We start from the raw sequence: 26,189 nt of genomic DNA on the forward strand, positions 1-26,189 counted from the left end.
ACTTCAGAAGTTTATAGCTGAAGTCTGTAACTTTCATACTGGACCAACGTTTCCCTTATTCGATGTGGTTCTTACAGTCTAAGATACTGACACCAGAGAGAAAGTCCTTCCCGTTTTCCACCCTGCAGGTCAATCTGGCCTCTGTAAGTGCCGCTAGAGGTTAAGTGTTTCATTCCACATTTACCTTGTTTGAGTTTTTGACGCGGGGAGACGTCCCGAGGCAGACAGCGTGTCCTCGAACCCCCGTCGGGACGCTGCCGCTGCTGGGCTGGCGGGGGGGCCGGGGTAAGTCACGCCCGTTCCGCTGAGCGCGGAGGGCGTTGCGCTGATCTCGCTGGGGGCGCTCGCCCGGCCGGCGACCTGGGCTGCGCGTGTGCCGGCGACGGCGCTGCCGCTTCGCTGCGTCCGTAACGGGAGAGCTCGTCACCTGGCAGTAAGCGGGCCTTCGGCGCGGAGGGCGGCGGCGAGGGCGGCCGGCCTGCCGGGGGCGGGGGCGGCGGCGGGGCTGCGCCTGCGCGGGGGCGCACACGTGGGTGCGCCGGCGCCGAGCGGCGCGGCGGCCGCGGAGCCATGGGGAAGAGCCGGGCGCGGCGGTTCCGCAGGGCCCCCTTTTCCCCCGCCGGCCCCGAGCAGCGCCGCGACGGGGAGGGCGGCCCCGAGGAAGAGCCGGCCGCGGAGCTGCTGGAGAAGGTGCGGGCGAGAAGCGGGGGCGGCCGCGGGTATAGGGCGGGCTCGGCGCGACTCCCGCTCGGGACCGGGGGAGCGGGGCCGCCCCGGCAGCCGCGGCCCGGCGGGGCTGCGGGGGCCGGTGCCCGCGGGGGCCGGTGCGGGTGGGGCGAGGTCTTGGGCGAGGGACCGGCTGCGGTGCCGCTCCCGGGCGCGGGAAGGAGCCGTGCGGGGAGTCCCTCCTGCCGCCGCCTCCCGTCCCTCCTGCCGCCGCCGCCGCGTCGCTTCTCCGGCGTCACGGCTGCGCGCGCGGGCGGCTCGGCAGGCAGGGGCGGCGGCTGCTGCCGCCGCTCTCCCCTCGCCCCCGGGCTCGGCACCGGTACCGGCGGGGCGAGGGGCAGGGCAGGGCACCCCGTCCGGGCTCTCGTTCTCGCCTTCCTGAGGGAGCGGTTCACAGGGGCTGGGGCGGGGCGGGAGGCTGCTCGGTGCTCCTCGTCCCGGGAGAGGCTTTGGAGGAGTTCTTGCAGTGCTCGGCTTCTGTCTACCCCACCGGAGAGTTTTCCTACGGGTAGCCAGAGCGATGAGTCCAAGATCCACACGTAAGAAATAATCGACAGAAAAAGCTGAAGAGGACTGGGTTTGGCCGCCTGTTGGCCGCATTCCAGGTTTTGGTTCAAGTACTACAGATGAAAACTAGTTTAAACCTCCTCCTGCGCATGTGACTTTAGAATCGGAACTAGAAATCTCTTTTCCTTTAAGTAAATAAATCGCCTTTGTTCACTTCACCTAACTGAACTCATTGAACAACTCGCTGCTTGATTATTCCTCTGGACTAACCTATTTAGTCTTTTAAAGAGAGTAAAATAAAAATATATGTAAATGCCCAGGTGAGGATGAACCGAGAGACCTCTGTCAGTTTCAGCAAGGCAGGATCTGATGTACCACTCTTCTCCACTCTGCTCTTCAGCAGATGTTTATCTTTTCTGTTAGGTTTTCAACAAACTCCATGACCTTCCAGGATAGGCTCTTCTGCTGTTTTATTATTTTTATGGCTTGCAATTCTTACATCTCACCTAAACCTCTATTACAGTACAAGTCAGTGTTGTCTTGTGGACATAGAGAGCACTTTCTCCTTATCTTTAAGCAGATGGTTTTAGTGTAAAGGCTGTTGTGTTTTTTCATGTTTTTTGATTCTTTAGTTTTTCTTTATGGTGGCATATGTTATGGCTGTTCTACTTCCTTGATGGTATTTTTTTCCCCCCTACTTTTGTCCTTTTTTTTTTTCTAAAACATGGTTATCAAAAGTAAATATGAGGTCTCACCAGCGCCAGCTACTGTCAGATCTGTGTCTGAACTGTGGCTCTTTTGTTAAACACCTAGAATAGTATTTATCTAGTCATGTAGTTAACACACATAACCCAGGCAAAGATTTGTAAACTTCCATGGAAGTTAAAAGCTCTGGATTCCTTTCAGGAGTAGTAAAACAGGAGCTACAGTGCTGGGCCTGCAGATCAAAAGGCAGATCAGTCTTTTCACTCAATGAAAACTTCCAGCTACCTTTTCCCTTGCCCCTAATCTGCCCTGTTTGTGTCTCCCCAGCTGCAGCATCCAAGTGCTGAAGTGAGAGAGTATGCCTGTGCCAGTATTTCCAAGCTGTTGCAGCAGAAGCATGTAATCCCAGCCTTTCTGCAGAGAGATGTTGTCCGATGTTTAGGACCGTTGTTGATGGATCACAGTTTAGCTGTTCGTGAGACAGCTGCAGGTGCTCTCCGGTAAGCAACTTTTAATATTCAGTTAGAATGAGGTACTCCTGGCATGGTAGAGAAAAGAATGGGGTTTTGCTGTTAAAAGCCATGAACTTGAATGCCAGCCTCTCTGTCTTTAACTCTGTTTTGAGCAAGTATGCCTATGTCAGTCAAAGTCCCCGAGGGAGGGGCTTTTCTTGCTCCAATAGGCTGTCATGAGACTTTAATGTCAGCAGCAGGGTTTAAGTTAGTTACTACCGTTTTATCTACTCCCAATGGAATGCACTGCTTTCCATCCTTATGTTATGCAAAGAAATCAACAGTAGTATGAAGAAATATAGAGAACTTGAATCCTGTTAGTATGGCATTTTGTATCTTGATTATACTGTAGGAACAGTGGATTATTTAGAGAATGCACATAGCTGGCTTTTTGAGAAACTTGTAAATATTGAACAGCATCAGTTTGAGTTGGTATTCTGCAGTCAGACCTACAGCTTGCTTTATTTGTACAAAATTGTAATGCTGATACTTGTTAACATCCATGTTTTACCTTACACTGAGTAAAACCTGACAGAAGTCATGTTCTAGTACAGATAAGCTTTCTAGTTATACTAGATAAGTAAGTGAATTTTATTTTTTTTTCCTAACACCGAAGTTGTTCTTTTGCGTTAGGATGGTAGAAGACTAAAGTTACTGATTAAGCAGATTGATTTTAAAGCAAAAAGTACCATAACCTTTAAAGAAGAATACTGAATGCATGTTTTTTTGAAACATTCCTGGAAAGTATTGTATTTGATCTAAAGCTTTTTTTCCTTCTTCTTTTTTTTTTTTTTTTTTTTTTTAGAAATCTGAGTGCTTGTGGGGGATTTGAAGTCTGTGATGACATGGTGACAAAAGACATCATGACACCCCTTGTTGCACTTCTGAAAGAGGTGTGTTTATTTTTATTCTGCTTTTAAAAGTGATCTAGCCATTGAATTATCCCATTTTCAAAAATAGTTCATTTTTTTAGCCATTATCAAGATAAGATATTTGAAAGATGTTTTAAAAGAGTGTTTCAGTAGGTTTAATAGTACAGAAATTATTCTGGAGATTTCAAACCACTTGCTTCTGCCTCCTGACCTGCTAACTTGGGTCTGTGGTGAGGTTTGCTGCCTAGGATGATTTTTGCATAAATGGTTTGGAGATTTTGGGTCTGGAACATCAGTCAAGACAAGTCTATTCTGTCAGTCAAGATCCAGATCCAACATTTATGTTGCAACATTATTCTAGTGAGGTTTTTTTGGTAAACAGTTTTGTCTAAATGAAAGGTTGGATTTACAGTTGGGTAGTTACTGCTATTGTAGAATAATCTGTACTGAATACTTATTCTTTGTTTGGTCCAGGTGTTGCAGTGCAGTTTGGAAATTGCATTGAATTCTGTCACCTGCTGTCTTTGTATGAGCAGCCTTGAGCAATACCATCATTTTCTGTATGTTTCTTCCCCATTTAAAAATATGGGTAATAGCATTATTGTAAAGCGCAGCAAGATATTAGCTGAATTAATCTTTGTGATTAGAAAGAACTGTTGAAAGTTGCATACAGACTATTAGCAAGGAACAGCATTTCAGATTCTAAAAATGGCTAAGTATTTCTTTATTAAAAAAATGCTTCTGGAGACTTGAATGCAAAGCAAGTACCCTAAGAGTCTTTCTACAAGAGAAAAAAAAAAATCAATGGTTCAATTCCATTGTGGCCCAGTTTTCACAGAGAGTAGGAAACTAGTCAGGTTTTCTGGTAATAAACACTTCATGAGAGATCTCTTCACTCTGCTGCTAATGTTTTAAGTTTTTGCTTTTCTTCTTGGCTTGTTTGTTTCCCAACCCTGGTTCTCTTGTTTGGTTGTAGTGTAGTACTGGACTAGATGCTAACCAGCTCTCTCCAAAGAAATGCAGAGACATGAACAAAAATTATATTGAAGACATAGCTAATGAGGCTATTAATTTGCTGTGGAATGTATGGTAAGTGCTGTATAAACACTGGCCTTTTAGAAGAGCTAAATTAAATTGTTCCTGAAAAAGAGCATGGTAATTGAGGCAGAAAATAAATTACTGTCCTTGCATGGGAAGATGTATTCAGTTGCTGATTCTGATTTCTGATTGTGTTGCTCCTACATGTGCCTTGCTCAATAAATGGCAAGCCCTTATCTGGTCTGAAATACAAGTTTATCTTCTATCATAAATTACTTTTCTAAGTGAAGGATTCTAAAAGTGCACAAAGTTGGTCATAAGTTTTAGGAGAGTGACAATTTTTTTGTATTGGTGATTCGCCCTGAGTTCTGATATTGTTATCTGAACATGTTCTGTCATAGTCTCCTGTATAGTTTGGGTTGTGGAGTCTTGCATGCAGTTCCTGTAGATCCTTATTGTGATACGGGAGATGGAGAAAATTAAATTCTGATCAGTGGACTGCAGTGCTCTGGGAATATGAGGAGTTTTTGTACTACTTCCTCCCTCTGCAGGTCATCCCAAAAGTTAATATTAAATGTTCAGACAAACTATCCCTTAGCGACTGAGGCACTGATAAAAATCTACTTAATGGTGTAAGAAAAACTACTAATTGAGCAGTTCACATTCTACATTGGAAACACCAGGTGAAGGAAGAGAAATGGCAACGCTATTAATACAGAAATAGCTATAAACATTAAAGTGATAAAACCCGTTTTGAAAGTTCTCCTTGGATTTTGTATTGTTTCTCTTCATTTTGTAAGAGCTCCATAATGTCATTATACATTTGGTCCAACAGGATTTTGTTTTGCACTGTACAGTATTGCAATGGAGCTGCCTCTATGTGTGTCTGTATAGTATGGCAGCTGGCTTGAGGCTTTATTTGTAAATTGGGGTGTTTTTTTTAGGGATTGGAATCTAGAACAGTACAGAAACTGCTTGCTCAGCACCTTACACAGAATACAGGACCCTTTGTAACTCTGACTTGACAATCTTTTGTGTTCATTTTTTTTATTGCTTTTGTAGACATAAGTGCTTTGGAACAGGAACTGTAATCATTAAGTGTGCTATAAATTACTTCTGTATTTTGAACTTTGTGGCAATGACTGTAAACTCCTGACTTCATTGCTAAGTTTGGTACTGATAAAATTGAGGCTGGCATTGATGCTGAGACATAGTATTTTCAAAAGTAAAATTTTAAAGACCCTTGTAGCTAGTTAAGTCTCGTGTTTTTATAGTTTGAATTTGTCCTGTATCAATATATTAGTTTAAGAGTGGCAAGAGCTGTGAAAACGTAAAGAAGGACAAATCCCACTGTTAAATAAAGTAAATGTCACATTTAGCATTGATTTAGCATGCATTTCTGAATGTTAAGAGCGGTCATTTTCTGGAGTAAGTGAATATTGATGTGAGAGGTAACAGCCCACTCTGTTGTCAGTGGGTTTGTGGATGAAGTCTTCCATGGCTGCAGAAAGCCCTGGGCTGGCTTGTAGCCTGCAGCTATAAGCTGCCTTTCATGCTCTGGCTGGCTCTGTCTGCATGAAACTGTACTTAGGCTCCCAAATAAACTCCTGAATACTTTGTGTGAGGAAGAAGCTGGCAGAAGCCAGCTTTCCTCAAAGGTGTCCAGGGTATTGCAGCTTCTCTTTCTCCATTTATATAGAGTTGATCATAACCTCGATAGCAAAGGATAGCTCCTTGACTACTGTGTAATTCTTAGGCAGGTTTTTAAAATGTGAGTAATAGTGAATACATGTTACTTAAAATGTTACAGTAATTTTTTCTGGGAAAAGTGTTCTATTAATTTTTTTGTGTTGTGCATTAGTGAATGCAACAATACTGCGGTATACATATTCAATAAAGAAGGATGTTTGGAGGCTGTGTTACATTACATGAAGAAATTTTCCACAAATGTGGATCTGGCTATTTCAGTAGGTAAGTAGTAAAAAGAGAAGATAAGGATTTAAAGATACTTTTTTTTTCTTTACCATATGAATGTAACACTGATATCATATCCATTGCATAATGCACCTGCCTTAGCATTACTTAAACTTTACACTGAATATAAGACTTTGAATTCCTTTCTGAACAGCACATCATTCAGAAGTTGACATCCATTGTGCTTGTTTTCAGTCCAAAGGAGAATGGCTTATTGGTGGTTACATGGGAGGAAGAGTTTTGTGGAAAGCAAGCTCTAGACGGAGGCTGAGCTTCATTTTTTTTTTTTTTCTGGTTTTGGTAATGAAGGGTTTAATTTGTAGAGCAGAGGACATAGTCCATCTAAAATAACCCCAAACAACTCCTATCACTTAAAATGTGGTTTTATTAGTAGTATTGTTATTATAGTCTTGTAATGGTATTACAGGTGCATGTGCTTACAAGGTTTTTTGGCATTGTCCCTAGTCAGTGTACAATGGAGAAACTGAATTTTGAGTAGCTGAAATTAATACAGCTAGTCCCATGTCTGATGTGGTACTGTCCTCACCTGTTTTATGTACAGATTTGCCATAGAAAGTCTTTTAATCTAAAACACAGCTTGTGAAGGACAGTGTCACACCGTTACAACGTGATGCTGCATGAAATGTTTTCTCCCTGTGTTTCATTACTCCAGCTTTCAGGAAAATTATGCTTTCTCATTAGAAGAGTGAAAGCTACTATTGGGTTTGTTAATTATCTTTGTTGTTGTTTGCTGCAGCAAACTGCTTGCAGGCAGTGACGGAAGATAATCCAGATCTTCTTTCTTCATTTAATGCTTCTGCACAGCAAGTATTGGAAACCGTGATGTTGTGTCCAGAGAGCACAATGAAGCATATCCTTCTGAGAACGCTGATAGCAGGTACGATGCTTGAGGGTGTTTATTGCTGTGTGATGGAGAGCACGGCAGGTAAAGGAGGGTGGGAAAGATAGAAGGCTTAGTCTTCTCTGCTATAGTCTGGACATCTGATCGTCAAAGCCTGTATAGATGGTTCCTGAGGTTACTTCTGCCTTTTGGGATTATGTTTTGGTGTGACCAGATATTTGCAACTAATTTTAAAACTGTCTTAAGTGCTTGATTCTGAATTCAGTACCTGCTTAGTGTGATAACCCGTTTTAACTGTTCATTTGGTTTTCAACAGTGAAATGAGTCAATAGTAGTACAGGAATCATTTTGATCTCGATAGGAGTAGATTTTTACCTCAGGTTCTCTACCTTGCATTCTTCTTTCTACCTCAAATGCTCAACCATGGTGATTTTTGATACCAGAGTGTAATAAATTAATTTTGAGAGTCCTTAGAAAATGGTTATCTTGTGTGGGTTTGTTTATTGCAGGTAAAAAGTGTCACCAAGGTCACTCCACATAAATATGCTGCTTATGCTTCCAAGCTGAAATTTACTTGAGATGTGGGCATAACATAGTTATTACAGATGAGTATATGAAATGCTAAACAGAAAAAAATATAGAAAAAAGAGAAAAGACTTGACCATTCATACTGAAATTTAAGTACTGAGTATTTTAAGTAGTGGAGGCTGTGTCCTTACAAAATATATGGCTATTATAGAGCTGAGAATTGAGTATTTTAATAATTTTTATATTTCAACTATCTCATGTTTAGGCACTATCTGGAATATCAAGGATACCATTCCACCAGGCAGTCTGGGAAGCATGGTTAATGCAATCCTGAAGATTTTTTCAGAATCGTTAGCAATAGATGCTGGCGAAATGATTATTAGTATGAATGAAGCTGAAAAAAAGAGGTTAAAACTTCCTGCAGAGGCAGAAACAGAGGAAAACATGAGTGATGTTATAGATAACTGTGTTTTGAGTGAAGATGATGACATGGAAGAAATACCAAAAGGAAAAGTCAGGAGGGAAAATGACATTTCAGATCTACTTCCGGTAAGCATGGCTGGCTGGCTCTCGGACAGCTTAGTGCATTTGCCTGAGCATCTGACTGGTCTTGACTCAGCATTAGCCAGAGTAAACTACCTGCAAGTGTTACTAATCCTAACTCACAAATAGCTGACTATTTTAGCTAAAACTTCAAAGATGAGCATGGAGAATTCCAGCACAACTTGTTCCAGCGTGCTCAAGTTGCACAGCACGCAAGGAAAGCACATTTCCATTTTTTTCCTCTAGTGGAAGGTATAGGTTTATCTGACACTTCTACCTGTAGCTACTGTGGGAAGTTCTGATTTCCGCATAAGGCGAGTGAGATTTTTAATGGTTGTAACCAGTTGTGAGTGGAGATGGCTCAGAGATTAAGAAATGCATTCGCTATTGCATACATGGAAAGAATAACAGAAATGCATGTTTCTGTTAGGACTTTAGCTAACTTTAGGTAGTCTTTTCCGTTACAACTTTATTGCAGGTGGGATTTCTTGAAGGTAGAATTTGTTTTGAAACATCCAACCGAAAGATGAGAGATAATGCCTTTTTTTTTTGGTGTTTTTTTTAAAGTTTTGGTGTAGGATGAGAAGAGGAAATGGCTGGATTGGATTTTTAACTGACAGCTTGGGTACTTTAATTTGCACTGAAATGTTGCTTTACAAAATTAAATTCGGTTCATGTTTTTATTTTTTAGTCTGATAAGTGGGAACTGAAAGAAGTGACAGCTTTACTGATGGCTCAGCAGACTGCTCTGGAAATCATTGTTAATATGTGCTGCAGTGAAGGTTTGTAGGAATATCTTTCATTGCAAGTGCTGTGGTGCATTTTGTTTCTGGAATAGGTCGTGTTTAGTTTGCTGTTTAGTGATCTTAGCTTTTAAGGGTGAATGCGTATAGACTTACTGTCCCTGATACCCTCAGCTGAGGGGCAGATTGGATTGTAATTTCTATTACTAATTTAAGTGGATTTTTTCTCATTTAAGTAATTTCTGTTGCTTATGGATTTTTTTGCATGATGCTACATGTGCCAACATTTAAGAACAAACACAAAAGCACTTGTGCCGAAGAGATGCTTCCTAAAAAATATTACAGCAAATTCTTTGTGGAGTTAGAGCGTGGTCTTGAGTGGTCGTCGGATACAATATGGGTGTGAATCTTATTGCAGGATGGGGGCATCAATTTTTTTTAATCAGATAAATCTTTTAGTTTTGATTTAGTTTTTATACTACAAGTGTTGCAAAAGAAGGAGAGACAGCTTTTGCATGCAACTCTAGCAACAGTGCAGATTTTAGGCTGTTCAGAGTTCTGCCGTTATGAGCTTTTTTTGGAGGAGAAAGAAAGCCTGTTATTCTGGGGGGAGTAGGAAATAGATACTCTGTATCTTCCATGAACTCTGATCCTCAGTTTTGATAGCTTTTTCCCTAATCTTCAGGAAAGCAAATCAGTGATTTTCAAATTATGTTTAAAAAAAACCAAAGAACAACCAAACAAAACTAACTCCCCCCAAACCCCTACAAAACCTGAAAACTTTAATTGGTACTGCAGTTTGTAAGCCTGATGCAAAAGTAATTGTGTGGGCGATAACTTTCTGAGTAAATCTTTCAGGTTCTAATAAAATCCACAGTAATACCCAGATATTCCCAATGGTGATTTTTTTTTCTCTTACAGTGCAAGGAAATTCTGCACCTAGTATATGAAGCTCCTTTCATAACTGCGTTTCTCATCTAATGAGCTGTAATTCATAAGCTCTCCCCTTTCATTGGAAAATCTCTTGTGGATAGGCTGCATATTCTGCCATTCACTCAGTGTAATGTAAGGTTGATTGTGTTGTATTTCACTACAGTACTTTGCCCATTCATGGGCAGACAGAAACATAGTCTGTAGAAATTAAGAGGAATCCAGAGGCAGTTGTTCATTTAATTTTCAAGTTATTTGAGGACTAAAATAGCTTTAGCCATTATGCTGAGTTCATAGAAACACTCAGCTTGCCACAGAACTGAGGGAAATAACCAGGGTGGCAAGAGATGTGTTTTACTGAACGATGGCCAGCGTTTGGAAGAAGCAGAGTGCTCTCCCCTTAATGGGGACGTGGGGGTGAAGTCAAGAGACTTCAGCATTGCTGTACAGTCTGTAGTTCGTAGGTTACCAGCACTAGTTAAGACAGGATTGCCATTGGAAATGCTTCTGTATTTCCAAGAACGTTATAAGAAACCTGATCTTAGTTACGGGCTAACGTTCTAAAGCCCAGTTCCTGCTCTGTCCTGGTCACTGACTGTGAACATATGATGACTCATCTTTGTTGTTCCTGAATTGCATGGTCAGCTCATACAGTTATCATTTAGTTTTCAAAGGAGATTTTTGTTTGCTTTGTAAAGATGCAGGTGGAATTTTATTTTTTTAGAAGACGGAAGAGACTGACTGAAAGCGGGATGTCTGCTTTGTTTTCATGCTTGTTGCTACTGTGGGTTGGTAAAGCATGAAAGACAACTGTTTTTCTCACGCAAAGGCTATTAATACCAGCATATTATGGCTGTAGAATTAACTGGATATTACCATAAGCAAAAGAAGATGCCCATGTGATCAAATCGCCACAGCCTGATGAGTTACTTTGCATCAGATAAACATTAGTCATCACCTTCAAATAAATTCTTAAGCTGCTGCACGGTGCAGGTGAAATGCGTTCAGTTAGACCCTTACTGCTGTATTTTAAGTTAATGAATTTACCTTTTGCCACAGAAAAGTGCATGGCCGTTACCATACTTACTACGGTACCTAGATCTCGTGTGAATCTGTGTTGTGAGACAAAATTACTTGGGGGTGAATGGGATATTTTTTTTCACAGTAGTTAAATATCCAGACCTATGTACACAGGCAGAGCTTTCACCTGTCAGTGAGGAGGATCAGTCCAACCTATAGACTTAGGACTTGTGTAAACACCAGTGTCACACCAGTTAAAATGTAACCAGGTTTAAAACAACTTTAGATAAATCAGTGTTAAACCCTGTGGACATAGATATATCAGTTTAAATATAAATGGTGGGCTGACTTTCTGCTTGTCAGGCTGAGTCTGCCTTTAGCCATGGACAGATTATTCATTTTACAGTAGCTGTGCCCATTGGTAATAGGACCTGAACCCCTCTCACCATGTCTGCCCTTACAGGTCTGCTAGTAGAGTAAATCATGTAAGTATAAACCTAGTTCAGGTTTATAACTATAAACCTAGTTTAATTTACTTAAAATATGTTGCCTGAAATGGCTAACAGAGATGATCTGGCTTGCTTTGCCTTGTTTTGCTGTTGTTGTTTCTTTTCAACTGGCCTTGCTGTGGAGAGAGTAGCATCTTCATCCAGTCCAGTTACTGCCCAGTCAAGAGGACATGTCTGTGGCTTTGGTATTGCCAGAGAAAACAGTTGCCTTAAACTGATTGCAGTTAGCAAACAAATTAAGTTACACTGGTGTATTTGCATGCTTGAATCTACTTCAAAAAGTAAAGTTGTACAATCCAAGTTAAAATCTTCAGAAATGCTTTATAAAATGTTTCTTCCACACCTTTTTTGATATCTTTAAGTGAAGCATAGTTAATATCAGAGAATGAAGTACCCATGTATGAAGAACCTCTTTCATAAGAATGCTTGTTGCCTGAGTGAATATTAAATACATAATTTTAAAAAATAAAACAGTTTAAACAGAAGTAGTATAATATTTAGAACTGTGGCTTAATGGCACTTGCTTTTTGTGGACTTCATTAGAGCCCAAGAGCTTAAAGACTCCTAAACCAAGAGGTGGAGGCAAGTATAATTGAGAAGTAGGATACCTATTGCATATGAGTGCTGTTACAAGTCTGTCTTCTGTTTTCAGATCCCTCTGATGATGAATGGGAAGAACTCTCCAGCAGTGATGAAAGTGACTTGTTTATGGAAAACTCATACAATGAGGGGAGTGGGCTGCTCATGTCACCCTTGTGCCTCTCTGATGAGGTTAACTCAGCATTTCTGAACAACCTAATTCCAAAGAAGGTATTGTCTTTTCTTTTATTTCCAAGACATGGTACAGTCTTTCTCTTGTGCCTGATTTGTATCCCAGGTTAGGCAAACAAATTATCCCAGTCCATCTGGAGAAAAGGAATATTTTTTAAAAATCAGTTTAGCTTTGCTTTTTTTGGCTTAGAGGTGGAGCATCATCACATGAACTGTCATGACTTATAATTTCTTCATGTAAGTGGGAATGGAAGGTTCACGTGTGTCAGAAATCATGTTTTGCTTTTTTCTTTTTTAATTTGGCTTTTCCAAAATACAAAGGTTATTATTCCTTGATTCGGACATGAAAAAGATTACCTGCAAGAAGAAAGGAAACTTCGAGTAGAAGCATGAATGCCAGATTTCCATATTAGCTAAGTGAGGTGGAAGTAACATATGTGAAGGGCACCAGTCAGTACTGGAAAAGTACAAGTTCCTCTTTCTCTCTCTGTTTTATACACAGTGTCTGAAGTATAATATTTGACACTGACAAGAATTCAGATGTTCTTGTTTCAGAGCTGTTTTGCTTGTTCTTATTTGGGATTGTAAAGATGAAGTTTGTCATTTGAATCAGTTACTATGCTAGTTCAGCAGCATTGTGGAATTGTGACCCAAGACATCAAGGTACAAGATGAAAACATTCAAGGCTTTTTGTACTTAATACCAAGCAGTCTAAGTTTCATGGCAAGGTCTTTTACACTTGCACCTATCTGTGAAAATTCTGTAGCGGAATCTGTAAGAAGAAAGATTTAAATAAAAAAGAATAGTGGAGACATAGAAAATCACCTTTTGTTCAGTAGAGTTGGATACTTAAAGTATGCTATGTTAAACCCAGTGTGTAATTGCACCATTTGAGTGATTGAGGAAGATTCTGGCATTTTTGGCAGGTGAGACACTTGCTACCTGGAAAGCTTTGAAATATGTAGTTTGAAGTATCTGTTTGACATTAAGCTAAAATGTCAGTCTTCCTTCCAAACACACTAAAAAAAAAAAAAAAAAAAAAAAGCTTTATTGCTAAACCTTTCTTTTTCCCCTCCCCAGATTCTTGAAAAAACTGGTTTTCCGAACAGTGTTGCTCTAGACATCTGTATGCACAAGCCGTCTTGGAAACCATTAATTAAAAAGTAGGAATTTCATTGTCTCTCTTACTATTTTTCATGTATATTCAGTTGTTTTGGAAATCTTAGAAGGATTGCCCATCTTCGGGTTACTTTTAAGATCTGGACAACGGCAGATATGATACATGATTTTGAATAAAGAGATACCAGTGTTTCTGTAAACTGCATACTGGATCACAGCCTTATTTAATTCAAGATTCTTCTTTGTATTTTGACATCTCTTTTCAAAGAGATCTACTAAGTGCATTTTTTGTTTGTTTGTTTCAGACTGAATGCAGTGCAGTGTAGAGCTTTAACATGTCTTCATAGCATTTTGTTAGTGTCAGATGTGGATTGTCTTGGAGGAGCTTCAGCACTTCAGTCCCTTGCACAGCATCTCTCACAGCTAGTCTTTTCTAAAACAGGTAAGATGTTAAGTAAACGGGGCTTGCTGACCCCCTTTGATCATATAGATATAAGGTAGCCATGTACATTGTTATGTTTTAATGTCATTGTATTACTAACTTTATCCCTTTGGCCTTTCAAAATAAGGAAACTGAATGTCAGAAATGTGCTGACAAAACAGTGTATCCTGATAAGATGTGTTTATCCAAATTGCATCTTGAGCAAGTATGCTCCTAATGCAAGAATATGCTTTACATCTGTGTGTGCACACAGAAAGTCACCAAGTTAGTGGATGAATCCTGCCTTGCTGTGAGACCAACTGTTTGCTTGATCATATTTGTGAGAATATCAGTTCTTGATCAATCAGACAAGCCATGAAGAAGATGGAAGATTTTCTTTTTAAATGTTCTAACTAGCCTAAACAGACGTGAAAAAAAGGGTATCTAGCACAGTCTTTCACATAATTTTTTTCTAGGAATCTTAGGAAATTGTGGCAAAAGTGGTTGTTGCAAAAATCTCCAGAATGTACATGCTTATTACAGTAGGAAAGAGAGCAGCCCCCTTGTCTCCAGGGCATGCTTTATGCATATGATTGCATAGCTTTACTGAAAACATATTCGTAATAAGAAAATATAAAAAGTTGTTATGACTAAATATTAAAGCTGCTCAACTTTCTGTTATGGTGGTGGTTCGATTTCAATGCAGAAGGCAATAAATACCATTTTTCTAAAAATACTATTTTAGAATATCAGATATATCCTGGTAAACGCTAGAATTTATCCACTGTAGTTCCTCCAAGGCATATTATTTCACAGAGATATTGTTATGGTTTCCCCATACATCTGCTAGTAGCAGTATTATTAGATGGTCTAGTGTAGATATGCAGCAGTTAGCATTTCCAGCTACCTCCTGTAATCTTATACATCAGATGAGCATCATTCCAAAAATACTGTTGGACCATTTATGCTATGATCTCTCTGTTACTGACACTAGAGAAGCTGAACTGAGATTAAAAAAAGGGCAAAAAAACCCACCTAGTTCCAAGCTGATGGTCTGGTTCCTTGACAGGCTGCTTCATTCAGACTATTCTGATAATCTGTTTTTGTTTTAAGGTCAGTGATGATGGCTTTTCAAAAAATAAGAGATATTCTTAGAGACTGGGAAAGCCTGCCAATTCTCAAAATTGTCAGAAAACATTTTTCCTAAGACAGATCTGTTGAAGTCTAGCATATGCATGGCTTTGTCATTTCTTGTCTCTTAGAAGCTTGAGAAGCTGTTTTCTTTCCTTCCTTCAAGTGTCTTCATTTGTAGCCACAAATGTGGTGTACGTAGTTCTTATTTGCTGTAGTGTATAGTATGACACTACATTAATGCTTGAAAATGCATTTGCCTGCAAAACACTTCTTTTCTCAGTGTCATTAAAAGCATATGATCAGTCTATGGGAACATTATTACTGAGTGTAGTACTTGAAAAACTAAAAGGCAGGAAATGAAAATAAATATGAAGACATAAAACATTTGTCTTGTGTTGGAAGAGCAGGACTTCCAAGATTTCAGGGTCTACATGTTATGCTTCGCAATAGTCAGAAAGTTCTTAGATGAAACTGGAGAAGGGGCTGCCTGAAGACAGAGGATGTTAATAAGTTAGTTTAATGGCCCAGGTCCATTTTTGTTAACATAATATTTTTTTATGTAATGGCAACTGACAGATAGAATTGATAACATACCAACATGTGGTTAGAAGGAATTCTCTAAACAGGGTGAAAAAGAGGTGTAAAGATCTAGTTGCTTACGTGGGAGAGGAGGAGATACGCATGAAATAATCAAGAGGTTCTGTATCTAGAGTGGTCCAGAAAATAAGAACATATTAAAGGAAAATAAAAAGCTTCAACAAATGCAGAACATGCATTGAAGATGATGGCTGGTATTGATGAATTTGTAGTTAAGAATAATGCAGTGTTTGAGTCATACATTCCTGAAAGATTATTAAACCACTGGAAAAACATGTTCTTTATATGAATTAGAAAGAGTCTGCTGTTCTGGGTGTCTAAAAAGCCTGCTTAGAAGACAGAAGAAAGGAGTTAAAGTATGCAGTCAGCTTCTGTAGTTTTCTCAGTTCCTGTATTATGGCCTCCATGTGATACCAGTTATCAAGCTTCTTTTCTGACAGCTGTGGTTTGTACCATATGTTAGGTCACACAAGTGTCTTAACTAGGGATGTGCCTGAAAATGAGGACCAACTGTGGTCTAACCTCCAGATGCAATTAATACCGAATTCAAAGAAATCGCTATGGTTACAACCTACAAAGACCAGCCTCTGAAAATCTAGCTCTTCCAGTTTGTGGTAGTACCTGGAGGAACAATTAAAGGGATTAAGGAATTTGTATTTCTTTGGTTCTTGTATCCTTCATCTTACTGTTTAACTTTTGGCTCTGGGTTCAATTCTTTGACAGAACTCCCTGCAGACACAGAATTCCTGGAAGCCATAACCAGTGCTTTAAGGGCTCTTCTACAAACAATGGCATCAAAGAACATTTCCCAGGTAAAAGCTTTCAAACTCAAATGCTCTGGTAGGTTCAAAATGATGTGAGATTGTACTGGAAAGTTTTTGAAACAAAACCGTTTAAATGAAGTGCTAAATTTCAGCAACTGTGAACACTGAAAAAACAGATTTAGTAGCATTCACTCTCTGTATTTTTCATGGACCTTACAGGAATATGTTTTTATGTATCTCCTCCTTAACATGTAAACAGATGAAAGGTATTTCAAAACCAAAATAGCAATAAGCCACAGGTAGTATCTTTAGGAGATGGATATAGTGACAAGAATTTAGTAAATTAGCACCTAGAAATGTGGATTCTTTTATTTCCTGATGTCATCTAGTTGAAGCTGATTGTCCTAGAATCTTGGTTGGACATGAATTAGTGAGCTAAATATAGGAATGAAGCATAATAGTTTGTTATACAAGATGTAATACTAGGTGGCCCGCTGGTCCTTTCTGGCTTTAAATTGAAAAATTAGCTTCTATACTGTAAGTTGTAATGAGTTGGAAATAGCTATTGAGCTAGGTAAATTTCTGAAAACCCCTTTGGGCTCAGAACTTTTTCCTTCAGCTTCATGACAGCCTTGGTTATGTTCTGGAAGAAACACTGTAACAAGTTGGAAGGGAGAGTTTAATTAATGTTTCTTGCTAATTAAATTTTCAGAATTCATGTAGTTTTCATAATACAGGACTCTGTTTCTCTGTTATAAATTTGCCTGTGTTCTGTAAAAGCGAATGATCTAAATGTCATATTTGAAAATTTCCATGAAAATGTAAATATGTCTATCTTTTTTTTCTTTCCCCCCTTGCTAAACAGTGTATGAGTCCTGAGCAGCTATTGGCTTTGTGTGAAGCTGGTATTCACAGCAGCAATGCCAGTGTTAGAGTGAATGTAGTGAGCATCCTTGGAATTTCTGGGAGTGTCCTAGCAAAAGGCCAAGATACAGCTGAAACACTAAAGGTGAAAAAACAAACTTTGCATTGCAAGCCTACGACAGTCTTGATACTTCTTTCAATTTTCTTAAGCGTTGCTGGAAAAATCATTTTTTCTCTCTTATTTCAGATGATTGGAAAATTTCTTCTTGAGGTTGCTATGAAGGAACCTTCTCTTGTGGTAGCAGGGGAAGCCTTGGATGCACTTTTTGATGTATTTGCAGATGGTAAAGAAGCAGAAAAGGCAGCGGTACAGATCAAGTTGCTTCCAGCACTGAAAGAATTTCAGCCAGTGTTCAAAATGAGGGTAGGCATCAAATGCAGCCGGCTCAGGGTCTCAACACGCCATGTGGGTTAAAGCTTTGAGATTTGGGCTGCTAGAAGAGATAATTAAGCAGGAATATATGGCTTTAAATGATGACCCAAGAAAGAAAACAAATAACTGAATTGCTGATATTCTGCTTTAGAGGAAAGCAAATACACTTACCTTGAGGTTCATGGAACCATCAAGGTAACAGCGCAGCATCTGCATTGCAACATCTCCATTACACCATCAGCATTATTGATGTCCGAATCACTGTATTGCTCTGATAGCCTTGTTAAAAAAAAAAATCCTGTAGATGTCTCTGGAGGAGAACAGCTAAATTGGTGGGAGAGAAGTTACATTGACATCTTTTGTTTTCAACATGCTGTAGTTGCAGGTGGACATTTTTGTTCTGTTGTTGGTTAATTAAAATAGATCATGTATTCTGTACTTTTAAGAATCACAAGGCCAAAGTTCTGAACTGTAATTTTAGGTACATCCTTGTCTTAAATACAGAATGACCTTTAATATGTTGTTTCATTAGTCAGATGAAGCCTGAGGAGTGACTTTCATAGTCTTGAAGCCAAGCACTACACACACAAAAAAATAAATACCTGATAATGCCACAATTGTTTGGTTAGTTAGATGTGCAAGGTCTTACACTTATTTTCTGTAGCTTTTTATATGAATGTTTCAGATGTATGAATGAAATAGCGTGCCAGTAGCAGTCTAGTTTTAGGCAGAGATGTATTATAGTAATTTGACTTGCAGACATAACTGCTAGCTGTGCATGTGCACACATGAACAGGTTGGAGTTCTCGAAAGGCATGGGTAGTATGTCTTGACAGAAGACCTATATAGACTTGCTATAAACTTTAGGTCATGTAATAGGAGAAAATTCTCCATGAGTAAAGTAATTATTTTTTGGTTTTACAGATGCGAAAAGAAGGCAAAGGACAATATAGTACAGATCAACTGTGTGTTCTTGACAATGTGAAGATGAATTTGAGAAGATTCATTGCATATCAGGAGACACTAGGGAAAACCCCAACTTGAAACATCGAGGAACTTTAAACTAAGGTTTCCCTTATTGAATAATGTTTTCCAAAAATATAACCATTTTGAACTTCTAAAATTTATTGAGCAGAGCAGTTTTGCTTTCATGTTAATACTGCATTTTTTTTACATTCAGTATTTTTATATTTCTGGGTTGATGCAATATGAAAGTCACATCAGCATAGAAAAATATAGCATACTTCGAGATTAAGTGTTAGCAGTGATAAGAATGTGCTTTTGCAGTCCTGAGGTCTGTACATAGCACCACTGCCATTGTTTAGAAATCCTCACATATCTTGGTGGAAAACTATAATTGCATGAAAAAGTAATTTAGAGGATATTCTTGGTTATGTGCCAGATCAAGAAAAAATTTTTAAAAGCTCAAGATATTTTTCAGGGAATTGAGCAGTGGCAGAATGCTCATATTTGCTATTTGCTCTTACCTGTTTCTAGAATTGCACAAGCACTTACGGCAAACTTCCCAAGAGAAGTGCGTGACAAATGTGTGGATTACTGTCAGCACTTGGATCTGTTACTTCATGAGGTTTATTGAAAACTGTTTCAGATTCATTTATGATAAATTCAGTATGATAGGTTTTTGCTGTGGAAATAAGTGTAAGAAGATCCTACACTTACATGCAGCTCCCTGGTTTTACTTTATTTTGGTTGGTATTTCTGAAAATCAAGTCTCCTGATTTACTTTCTTCCTTGTAATTCTACATCTGGATGAATTTGAATTCAGGGAAGTAGTAAACCTAATATTTTTTTTTTATACTGAGATATTATCTAAGTAACTTTATAATTGCTTAAAATATCTTTTTCAAATATTTCTGATAGAGTTTTTTTTAAGCTGTAAAATACATAAACTATTTTCAAAAAATTTCACTGATTCATGAAGATTGTATATGAAGTTCTATATATCAAAAGCTTCAGTTTTGTTTCTGTGAATGAGATCCTCTCATATGTGTTTTTTTTTTTTTAAGGAAAAAACCCACAATGAAACACAAAAGCATCTTGTTATGCTGATTTTTGAAATGGGAGTTTTTCTCCCCTTCTTCTCTTAACTTGCTGCCTTAGCACAGGCATCTAGTTTTTGGCAAAATTTTGCCCATGGTGTTAGGCATGGAACTACCAAGACCAAATTTGCTCTGTTTGTTAGATTTCAGTCTCTTAGATTGGAAAGCAGGCTCAGGAACTGACTGGCTAACTTGTAAATTACTTGACTTTGTGAAATCCTGACACATGGTACTTTGTCAAATGCAAGAGAAAGGGAAGAATTAGTTTAAGCAGCTATACTGCCTGGATGTCTTGTTAGTGCTATTATTTTACAGGAGTTGGATAAAATGTGTGATGTGATGTGATGCAATGTCTGCTAATCGAGTGAGTGAGTGAGAGTGTGGGACTGGGAGGGCTCCAGGGCCATTGAGCCTGGCCTGGAGAAGTCCTGAGGAGCACAGAGCGGTTGAAAGGTTATCCTGGGATTTGGCAGGGGCAGGCAGCAAAGAGGGCTGGAGTGTAATAGCTGAGGAAGGAGTAGCTAGGTGGGTTATGGCACAGTGCGTGGATTTTAATCCTCATGTTAGTTATATTTGCTGTACACTGATGGTAGTATAATATTAGCCTGATAAAAGGTATTAATACTTGTTTGGAGCACTTAAAAGGATTTTCACGCAGAAAGTTCTGTGCTCACTTTCTGGGTGCTACATTGAAATGCAGGATGATCTAGGTTGGAAAGGATCTCTGGAGGTCTCCTAGTGCAATCCCCTGCTCAAAGCAGGACTTAATTTGCAGTCAGATAGGTTGTGCTAGGCCTTGAACATCTCCAGGGATGGAAATCCCACAATTCCTGACTGCCCTCGCTGTGAATGCTTTTTGTTTTTTCCCTTTTTCCCCTTGTAACTAGTAGGATTTCCCCATGCTGCAAAAAGTGCCTGTTTTCCTTTGACTGCACACCACCAAGAAGAGTCTGGCTCCACCTCCTTTATAACCCCCATTTGGTAGTTGAAAACAACTATATTCCCCTCTTCTCCAGGCTGAATAAACCTAGCTCCCTCAGCCCTTCCTTGTACATCACATGCTTTAGCTCTCTAACCATCTTGGTGGCCTTCTGCTTGACCTGCCCTATGGCGTCTTGTACTGGGGGCCCAAAACTGGATGCAGCACTCCAGCATGTGGTCTCATCAGTGCCGAGTAGAGGGACGTAATCAATTTTCTTGACCTGCTGGCCATGCCCCTGCCAATGCAGCCTGTTATTTGTTAGCTGTCATCACTGCAAAGGTGCACTGCTGCACTTCAACTTACTGTCCACCGGCACCCATAGTCCTTCTCTCCAAGGCTGCTCTTTGGTCATTCAGTCAAGAGCTTGCTCTGTTTCATGGGATTACTCTGTCCCAAGTGTAGCACTTTGCATTTTACATTGAGTGTAGCAGTCAGAATCTGGTTCCTGGGGACTGTTAGAACAATGAAGTATGTTATTTTTTGTTTAGGGTTTTATTTTTTTAGGTTACTAATGAAAAGAAGTGTTTCATCTTCAAATATGAATCTGAAAGTTGCAGATAAATATATGGAAGATAGGGCATCCACTAGAAAACCTGGTTTTATTAATATGATCTACCAGACCCTGTTTTTTTCCTTCAAGTGAAAAGACAGACTGTCAATTAGATCTTAAACTACTCCAGCAGTAGGAACGCATGGATTATTTTTTTTGCTATGCACTAATCAGTTGAATGTCTTTTAAAAAAAATTAAAAAATTGTGTGATAAGATAGGTGCATAGTATGAACCATATTGCTTGCAGAAGTATATGATTTTTAGTGCTTAAAGTGCTCATTTTTATCTTCTGGTACACATGCAATTTCTAGCTAATAGCTGGAAGAGAAATGAGGATGTGCGAAGGCATTTTGGTTTCTTGTGAGTTTGTAGTAAAACCCTAACATGCAAAAACTAAAATAATCCCTTCACCTTTGTTTCATCTGAGGAGACCAGAGCATTTTAGTGGGCCTGTTTGGCTGAGGGCATGAAACACTGACAGGCTGGCAGCTCTGTCTCCAGCTCATCAGGTATGTTTCGGTTGATAGAGAGGTAAGCTGTAGTTCTTGGGAGGTGTTTTTGGTGTTTTGTTAACCTCCTTGCTAATATTAATCCCACTTTTATATGTGATTTCCTAATATCCCATGTTGTTATGATCTTTGCCAAAGTCTATTGCCCTTACCAGTGGCCCACAGCAAAATGGAGCCCTCATCTTCCTTTAGGGTTTCTATGATATTATAGTTATCTAATAATAATCAGCCAACTGCATGTTTTGGTGTCCATACTTTTATTTCTCTGAATGAGAAAATCTTACTCTATCACATGCCTAGCTACCAGTTTAGTGTAACTTGCTTTTGGTGTCTAATGGAGGGCTTGTGACTGAATGAGAGGTAATAATTTTGTACATTAATTTAGAGAGCATGTTCTGCTTGTAAGGGACAAGATAGAAGATAATAGGAAAAGCATCGAAGACTTTTGAAGACTTTTGTCCATGGAAGACAAGGGAAGTTATCAGTGATTTAAAGAAGTGTCAGATTGGGGCCTAAAACCAGAGGAGATCTGTAAGTACAGAAGAGCTAAGCTGTAAGATTGGGGCTATAAAAGTTGTTCTGACACAGTTAAGGAAGATAAAGGCACCAGAAGAAGAGATGATGTGGTGCAAATTAAATGTTTTGGGGGCTCTTTTGGCACTGGTTTGTTTAAATAGGTTTAGGGTAAGCTTGAGATGAAGACAAGATCCTTGACAGCCTACAAAGGCAAAGCCAGATCTTGAAGATACTTTGGCAGAAATTGGACTGATCTAGACAGTATGCAGCGTAAGTAAATAGATGATAGATGTAAGCAATCTTCATCAGTTCATTTAATCACACAGATAAGCCTGGTATCAAAACAGGTATCCGAAACTAAATTTGTTTGCTTATCCTGGTCTCTAAGGCATCATCTGTCTATGCTTCAATTAAAAACAGAGGTCCTTTGAAAGTATGGATTGCTGCTTTATTTGTCTCACTGTCCGACACCTAGCACAACAGAATCTAGCTCTGAGTTGAGATTTTATACCAAAGTAGGTGCTGAATTTAAGTTGGGTCTATGGTATTAAGTAAAGAATGTAAAGAGGGCTGTGGGCTCCGCGCCCTGTTCAGAAGCAGCAGGACCAGTGGCATTGGCTGCTGCTTTGGCCTCTCTGCAGCCTGTGAAATGTTGAATCCCCAACTGTGTAGGTAAGGAGTTATCACTGGTATGTGGTTTTATGTTTGCTGTCAATAGAAAGAAACAAGTGGCAAGATTTAAATAAGCATTTTTTGTGAAGTACTTTTTATACATTGTGCTTTGACATTCAGAAAATGGCTGTAAACCCCATTATAGTCAATAGTTTAACTATTTGGGGTTTGTGGTGTGTGTTGAAGGTATTTTTTTCACAGTATGTTTTTTTTTTTTTAAAAGATTGTCGCCTTAGAGGAACAAGAATAACTTTAACCAGTACTACTTGGCTTGGTTTTATGTTTGTATTTGGAGAGAACATACCAAAAACAAAAAAAAAAATCAGAGCATGGTAAAATTACAGAACGAGAACTGTGTCGAAGAACAAATTAATTTAAAATCTGTTTGTAGTTTAAGTATATAAATGAAATGCATATCTTGTGGACTATTAACATAAAACAAGCAACCAAAAATGCGTATAAACTCAAGTTCTGTTTCCTTAGTAATTTTCAGTAAAACCGTTCCCAGAGGATTGGATAGAAACGTCTAGCCTTACATTTACTGTTGCAAATTCAAATTCAGGCAATGGTACTGGTAATTGAAAATAACATAATTGTTCTTTTCTGGCACAGATGAATTTAGCAAACAATCTAAATGTATTTTGCGGTGGACATACTGTTAAGATATATAACATTAAGATAACTGGCAAAAACCTGAAAACTCTTGACAGTCACAGCAAATTAAGGAACTTGAAGTTTTTCCGCAAGGGCTGAAACGTGGTGAGCCTTTGTGTTTGAAGAAGCTTTTCCTTGAGTGGTGGGCTTTTTTGGTCTAATTTCCAAATAAATTCAAACCATTAATTTTTGTACCTTCCAGGAAAACCAGCATGTATTTAAAGCAATTCACTCTAATTTCATTTTGTTTCTGTATTATTTTCAGAAGTTCCCTTTTTCTGAGAGAGGCATTTTGTCAGACGTAATTCAGTGACCACATAAAAAGATTGTTTGAGACTTGCACACAGTCCACCCCCCCCCCCCCCAAATCTGGGTGTCAGGAACTCCTTGCATTACTGTTATATTAAGAGCTTAAATCAAACTGCTTGTGAACTGAAATAAGATACCATTGTGATAATCTGTATGCTGTTAGAACGATTGTGGCTGCTACGTGTTCTCAAAACAATGGAGGGTCCCGATGCAGCCCTGGGGTTGCAAGGTGCTCACATAAATACCTATACCACTTTTAAAGATGCATTGGGATTTCCGTATACCTTCTCCTGGTTTTGTGTTCCTTTTTTGACAAAAATCCCAGCAAGGATTCTTTGTTTTCTTTCTCCTCTGACATGTGAAATTTTTTTTGAACTTTTAAGGAAAATTGCATTGGCCTCTTCCCTCTTCCCCGCCCCTTGATGGAGAGTGAAAGGCACTTCCAGAATTTAACTGAAGAATGGCTGATTCAGCTAGAAAATGCATGATGTTTCTAAGTAACCTTTTCTGTGAAGTTCTCTTTTTAGTAAGTAAAAGAGTTAAAGTTCAAAGTCATAATTAAAAAAATAATTTTTGACCATATTCAAGTGGGGGTTTTCTTGTTGGTTTTGGGGTTTTTTTGTTTGTTTGGTTGGTTTGTTGGTTGGTTTTGGGTTTTTTGTTTGTTTTTTGTTTAAATACCTGGTAGGTATACTCCCTCATCTAAAACCTTTGTGGTACTACACCACCTGTGTTGTGTCCTGGCTTTATTTGCTTGGGAGTAAGGTTGCTACTGAGGAATCCTGTAAATTAATAAATATCAGTCCTACAACAAAGCTTGTTTACATTTACGTGCTATGAGTGTGGAACAAATCATTGTTTTTTCCAGAATTAGCTTTTTAAAAAAAACACCACAGGTATTTTTTCTGTTACTGTTATCTCCTTAAGGATACAAAAAAAAAGAAGCAAAAAAGTTCATGAATTGAAACCTTTTTATTTGCATCTTTGATGTAAGAAGTCTGTCAGGCTAGTCACTTTCTAGTTACCTTTTTCTGGTATGTTTGTAATTCTCAGAATAACTGAGGAATGTGGGGTTTGGAAAATAGGATTATTCAGGGTCGTTTTTCTCCAATTCCAAGCTGTGCTTAAGTCCCACCACTTTCCACTTGACTTTCGATGGTAGTTTTAGGTACAGATCCTAATTCTCAAAGCCATTAAGTCTGTCAACTCAAGCCCCACATTTCACCCTACAGCTCCTTGCTGTAGTAGGGTTTCTCTTGGACCATGCAGATCAGACACCCTGTGACAGAACATAGGAGGTCTGAGGACAAAATGTCCTGCTCTGGGATGGTGGCGCGAAGCCAGAACTTCAGTCTTTGTCTGTCATCAGGAAGTGGTGCTAAGACTTCTTTTTTGCCAACTGCCCACCTCATGGAATACTTGGAATTGAAATGCAGCTTTTTAATTCCAAAACCTCCGCCTCCATCTTCCTAAAGAGAAATCCTCTCCCATACAATTCTGAAAGTATGGGAAGCACCAGGCCCTCCATGCAGCATGCTGGAAACTTTCTAGCTGATACTATATTAAAGATGTTTTAAGGCTGTAGGATGAAAACGCTAAAAATAAAGCTGAGCCTGGCCAGAACTTGTACTGCTAAATGTTGCTGTTTGCTGTGTTGTGTGTGTAATGTGTTTTTCCACCTGCAGAAGCGTTGGCTATACAAGTATGGCACCTAGGCTCTCTTATCTTCTTCTCTGGAGCGGAAGGGAAGGCAGGAAGACCCAGGAGTGTCCGTAACCATCCCCCAAACAGTTTTAGGGGAGTGCAGTGGCAGCTGACGGTGTACGAGAAGGGTAATGCGGCCGCAGAGCGCTGGTACTGGTACGCCCGACGCCCTCGCCTAATTAACGCGCACGGGCACTCGCCTTACGCGTTGATGGAAGCGGCAGAACCCCCGGGCGCCCTCCCCGCCGCCCCAGCCCGGGCCGCCCCCCGCCGGCGGTGCTGCCCCCTGCCGCCCGCAGGGGCCTCCGCCGGCCGGCCCCGGCTGCACCTGCCGCTGGGGCAGCCGGGGCGAGGGCTCGTCCGTACGGCGAGCGCGGCCGCTGCCCCGCGCAACGCCTGGAGCCCGGGGCCGGCGGGCTGTCGCCGGCGGCTCTGCCGGCAGCCTGCGCCCCGCTGAGGGCCGGGCCGCCCCGGGAGCGCGAGAGGAGCCGCCGCTCTCGGCCGAGAGCCGCCGGGCCCGCGGCTGCGCTCCCGGGGGGCCGGCGCGGCGGCCGAGGCGTGAGGGAAGGCCGGGCCGGGGGAGAGGCCGAGGCCGGGGCCCGCCGAGGGCGCCGCCCGCCCGGCCCCGGCGGCCGCCGCCGCCCCCCTTTATTGCACGCG

The 26,189-nt window shown here is 40.2% G+C and overlaps 1 protein-coding gene across 4 annotated transcripts; it reads left to right on the forward strand.

The window, feature by feature from the left end:
- The first annotated feature begins 3 nt into the window (after positions 1-3).
- On the forward strand, positions 4-25,448 carry HEATR3 (HEAT repeat containing 3). Of its 4 annotated transcripts, XM_069793624.1 has the most exons (16): positions 527-690; positions 2,266-2,438; positions 3,256-3,343; positions 4,299-4,411; positions 6,222-6,331; positions 7,092-7,232; positions 7,990-8,273; positions 8,959-9,049; positions 12,122-12,279; positions 13,321-13,403; positions 13,665-13,801; positions 16,235-16,323; positions 17,141-17,284; positions 17,387-17,563; positions 18,497-18,640; positions 24,209-25,448. In XM_069793624.1, exons 1-15 carry the CDS (start codon positions 571-573, stop codon positions 18,614-18,616), a joined length of 2,028 nt encoding a protein of 675 aa, XP_069649725.1. In that variant the 5' UTR covers positions 527-570; the 3' UTR covers positions 18,617-18,640; positions 24,209-25,448. The 4 variants fall into 4 exon arrangements, with proteins under 4 accessions (XP_069649726.1, XP_069649725.1, XP_069649724.1 ...); XM_069793625.1 differs by lacking the exon at positions 527-690 and adding an exon at positions 4-143 and having other exon boundaries at positions 18,497-24,407; XM_069793623.1 differs by having other exon boundaries at positions 18,497-24,407.
- Positions 25,449-26,189: the final 741 nt, after the last annotated feature.

This window comes from Haliaeetus albicilla, chromosome 10 (genome assembly GCF_947461875.1).
Source record: "Haliaeetus albicilla chromosome 10, bHalAlb1.1, whole genome shotgun sequence".
Lineage (NCBI taxonomy): Eukaryota > Metazoa > Chordata > Aves > Accipitriformes > Accipitridae > Haliaeetus > Haliaeetus albicilla.

Bases quoted from the DNA above. Each gene is read 5' to 3' on its own strand.
- HEATR3 (XM_069793624.1), top strand. From the start codon at position 571: ATGGGGAAGAGCCGGGCGCGGCGGTTCCGCAGGGCCCCCTTTTCCCCC. The intron at 3,344-4,298 runs GTGTGTTTATTT...GTTTGGTTGTAG, and splicing joins TTGTTGCACTTCTGAAAGAG to TGTAGTACTGGACTAGATGC. The intron at 13,802-16,234 runs GTAAGATGTTAA...ATTCTTTGACAG, and splicing joins GCTAGTCTTTTCTAAAACAG to AACTCCCTGCAGACACAGAA.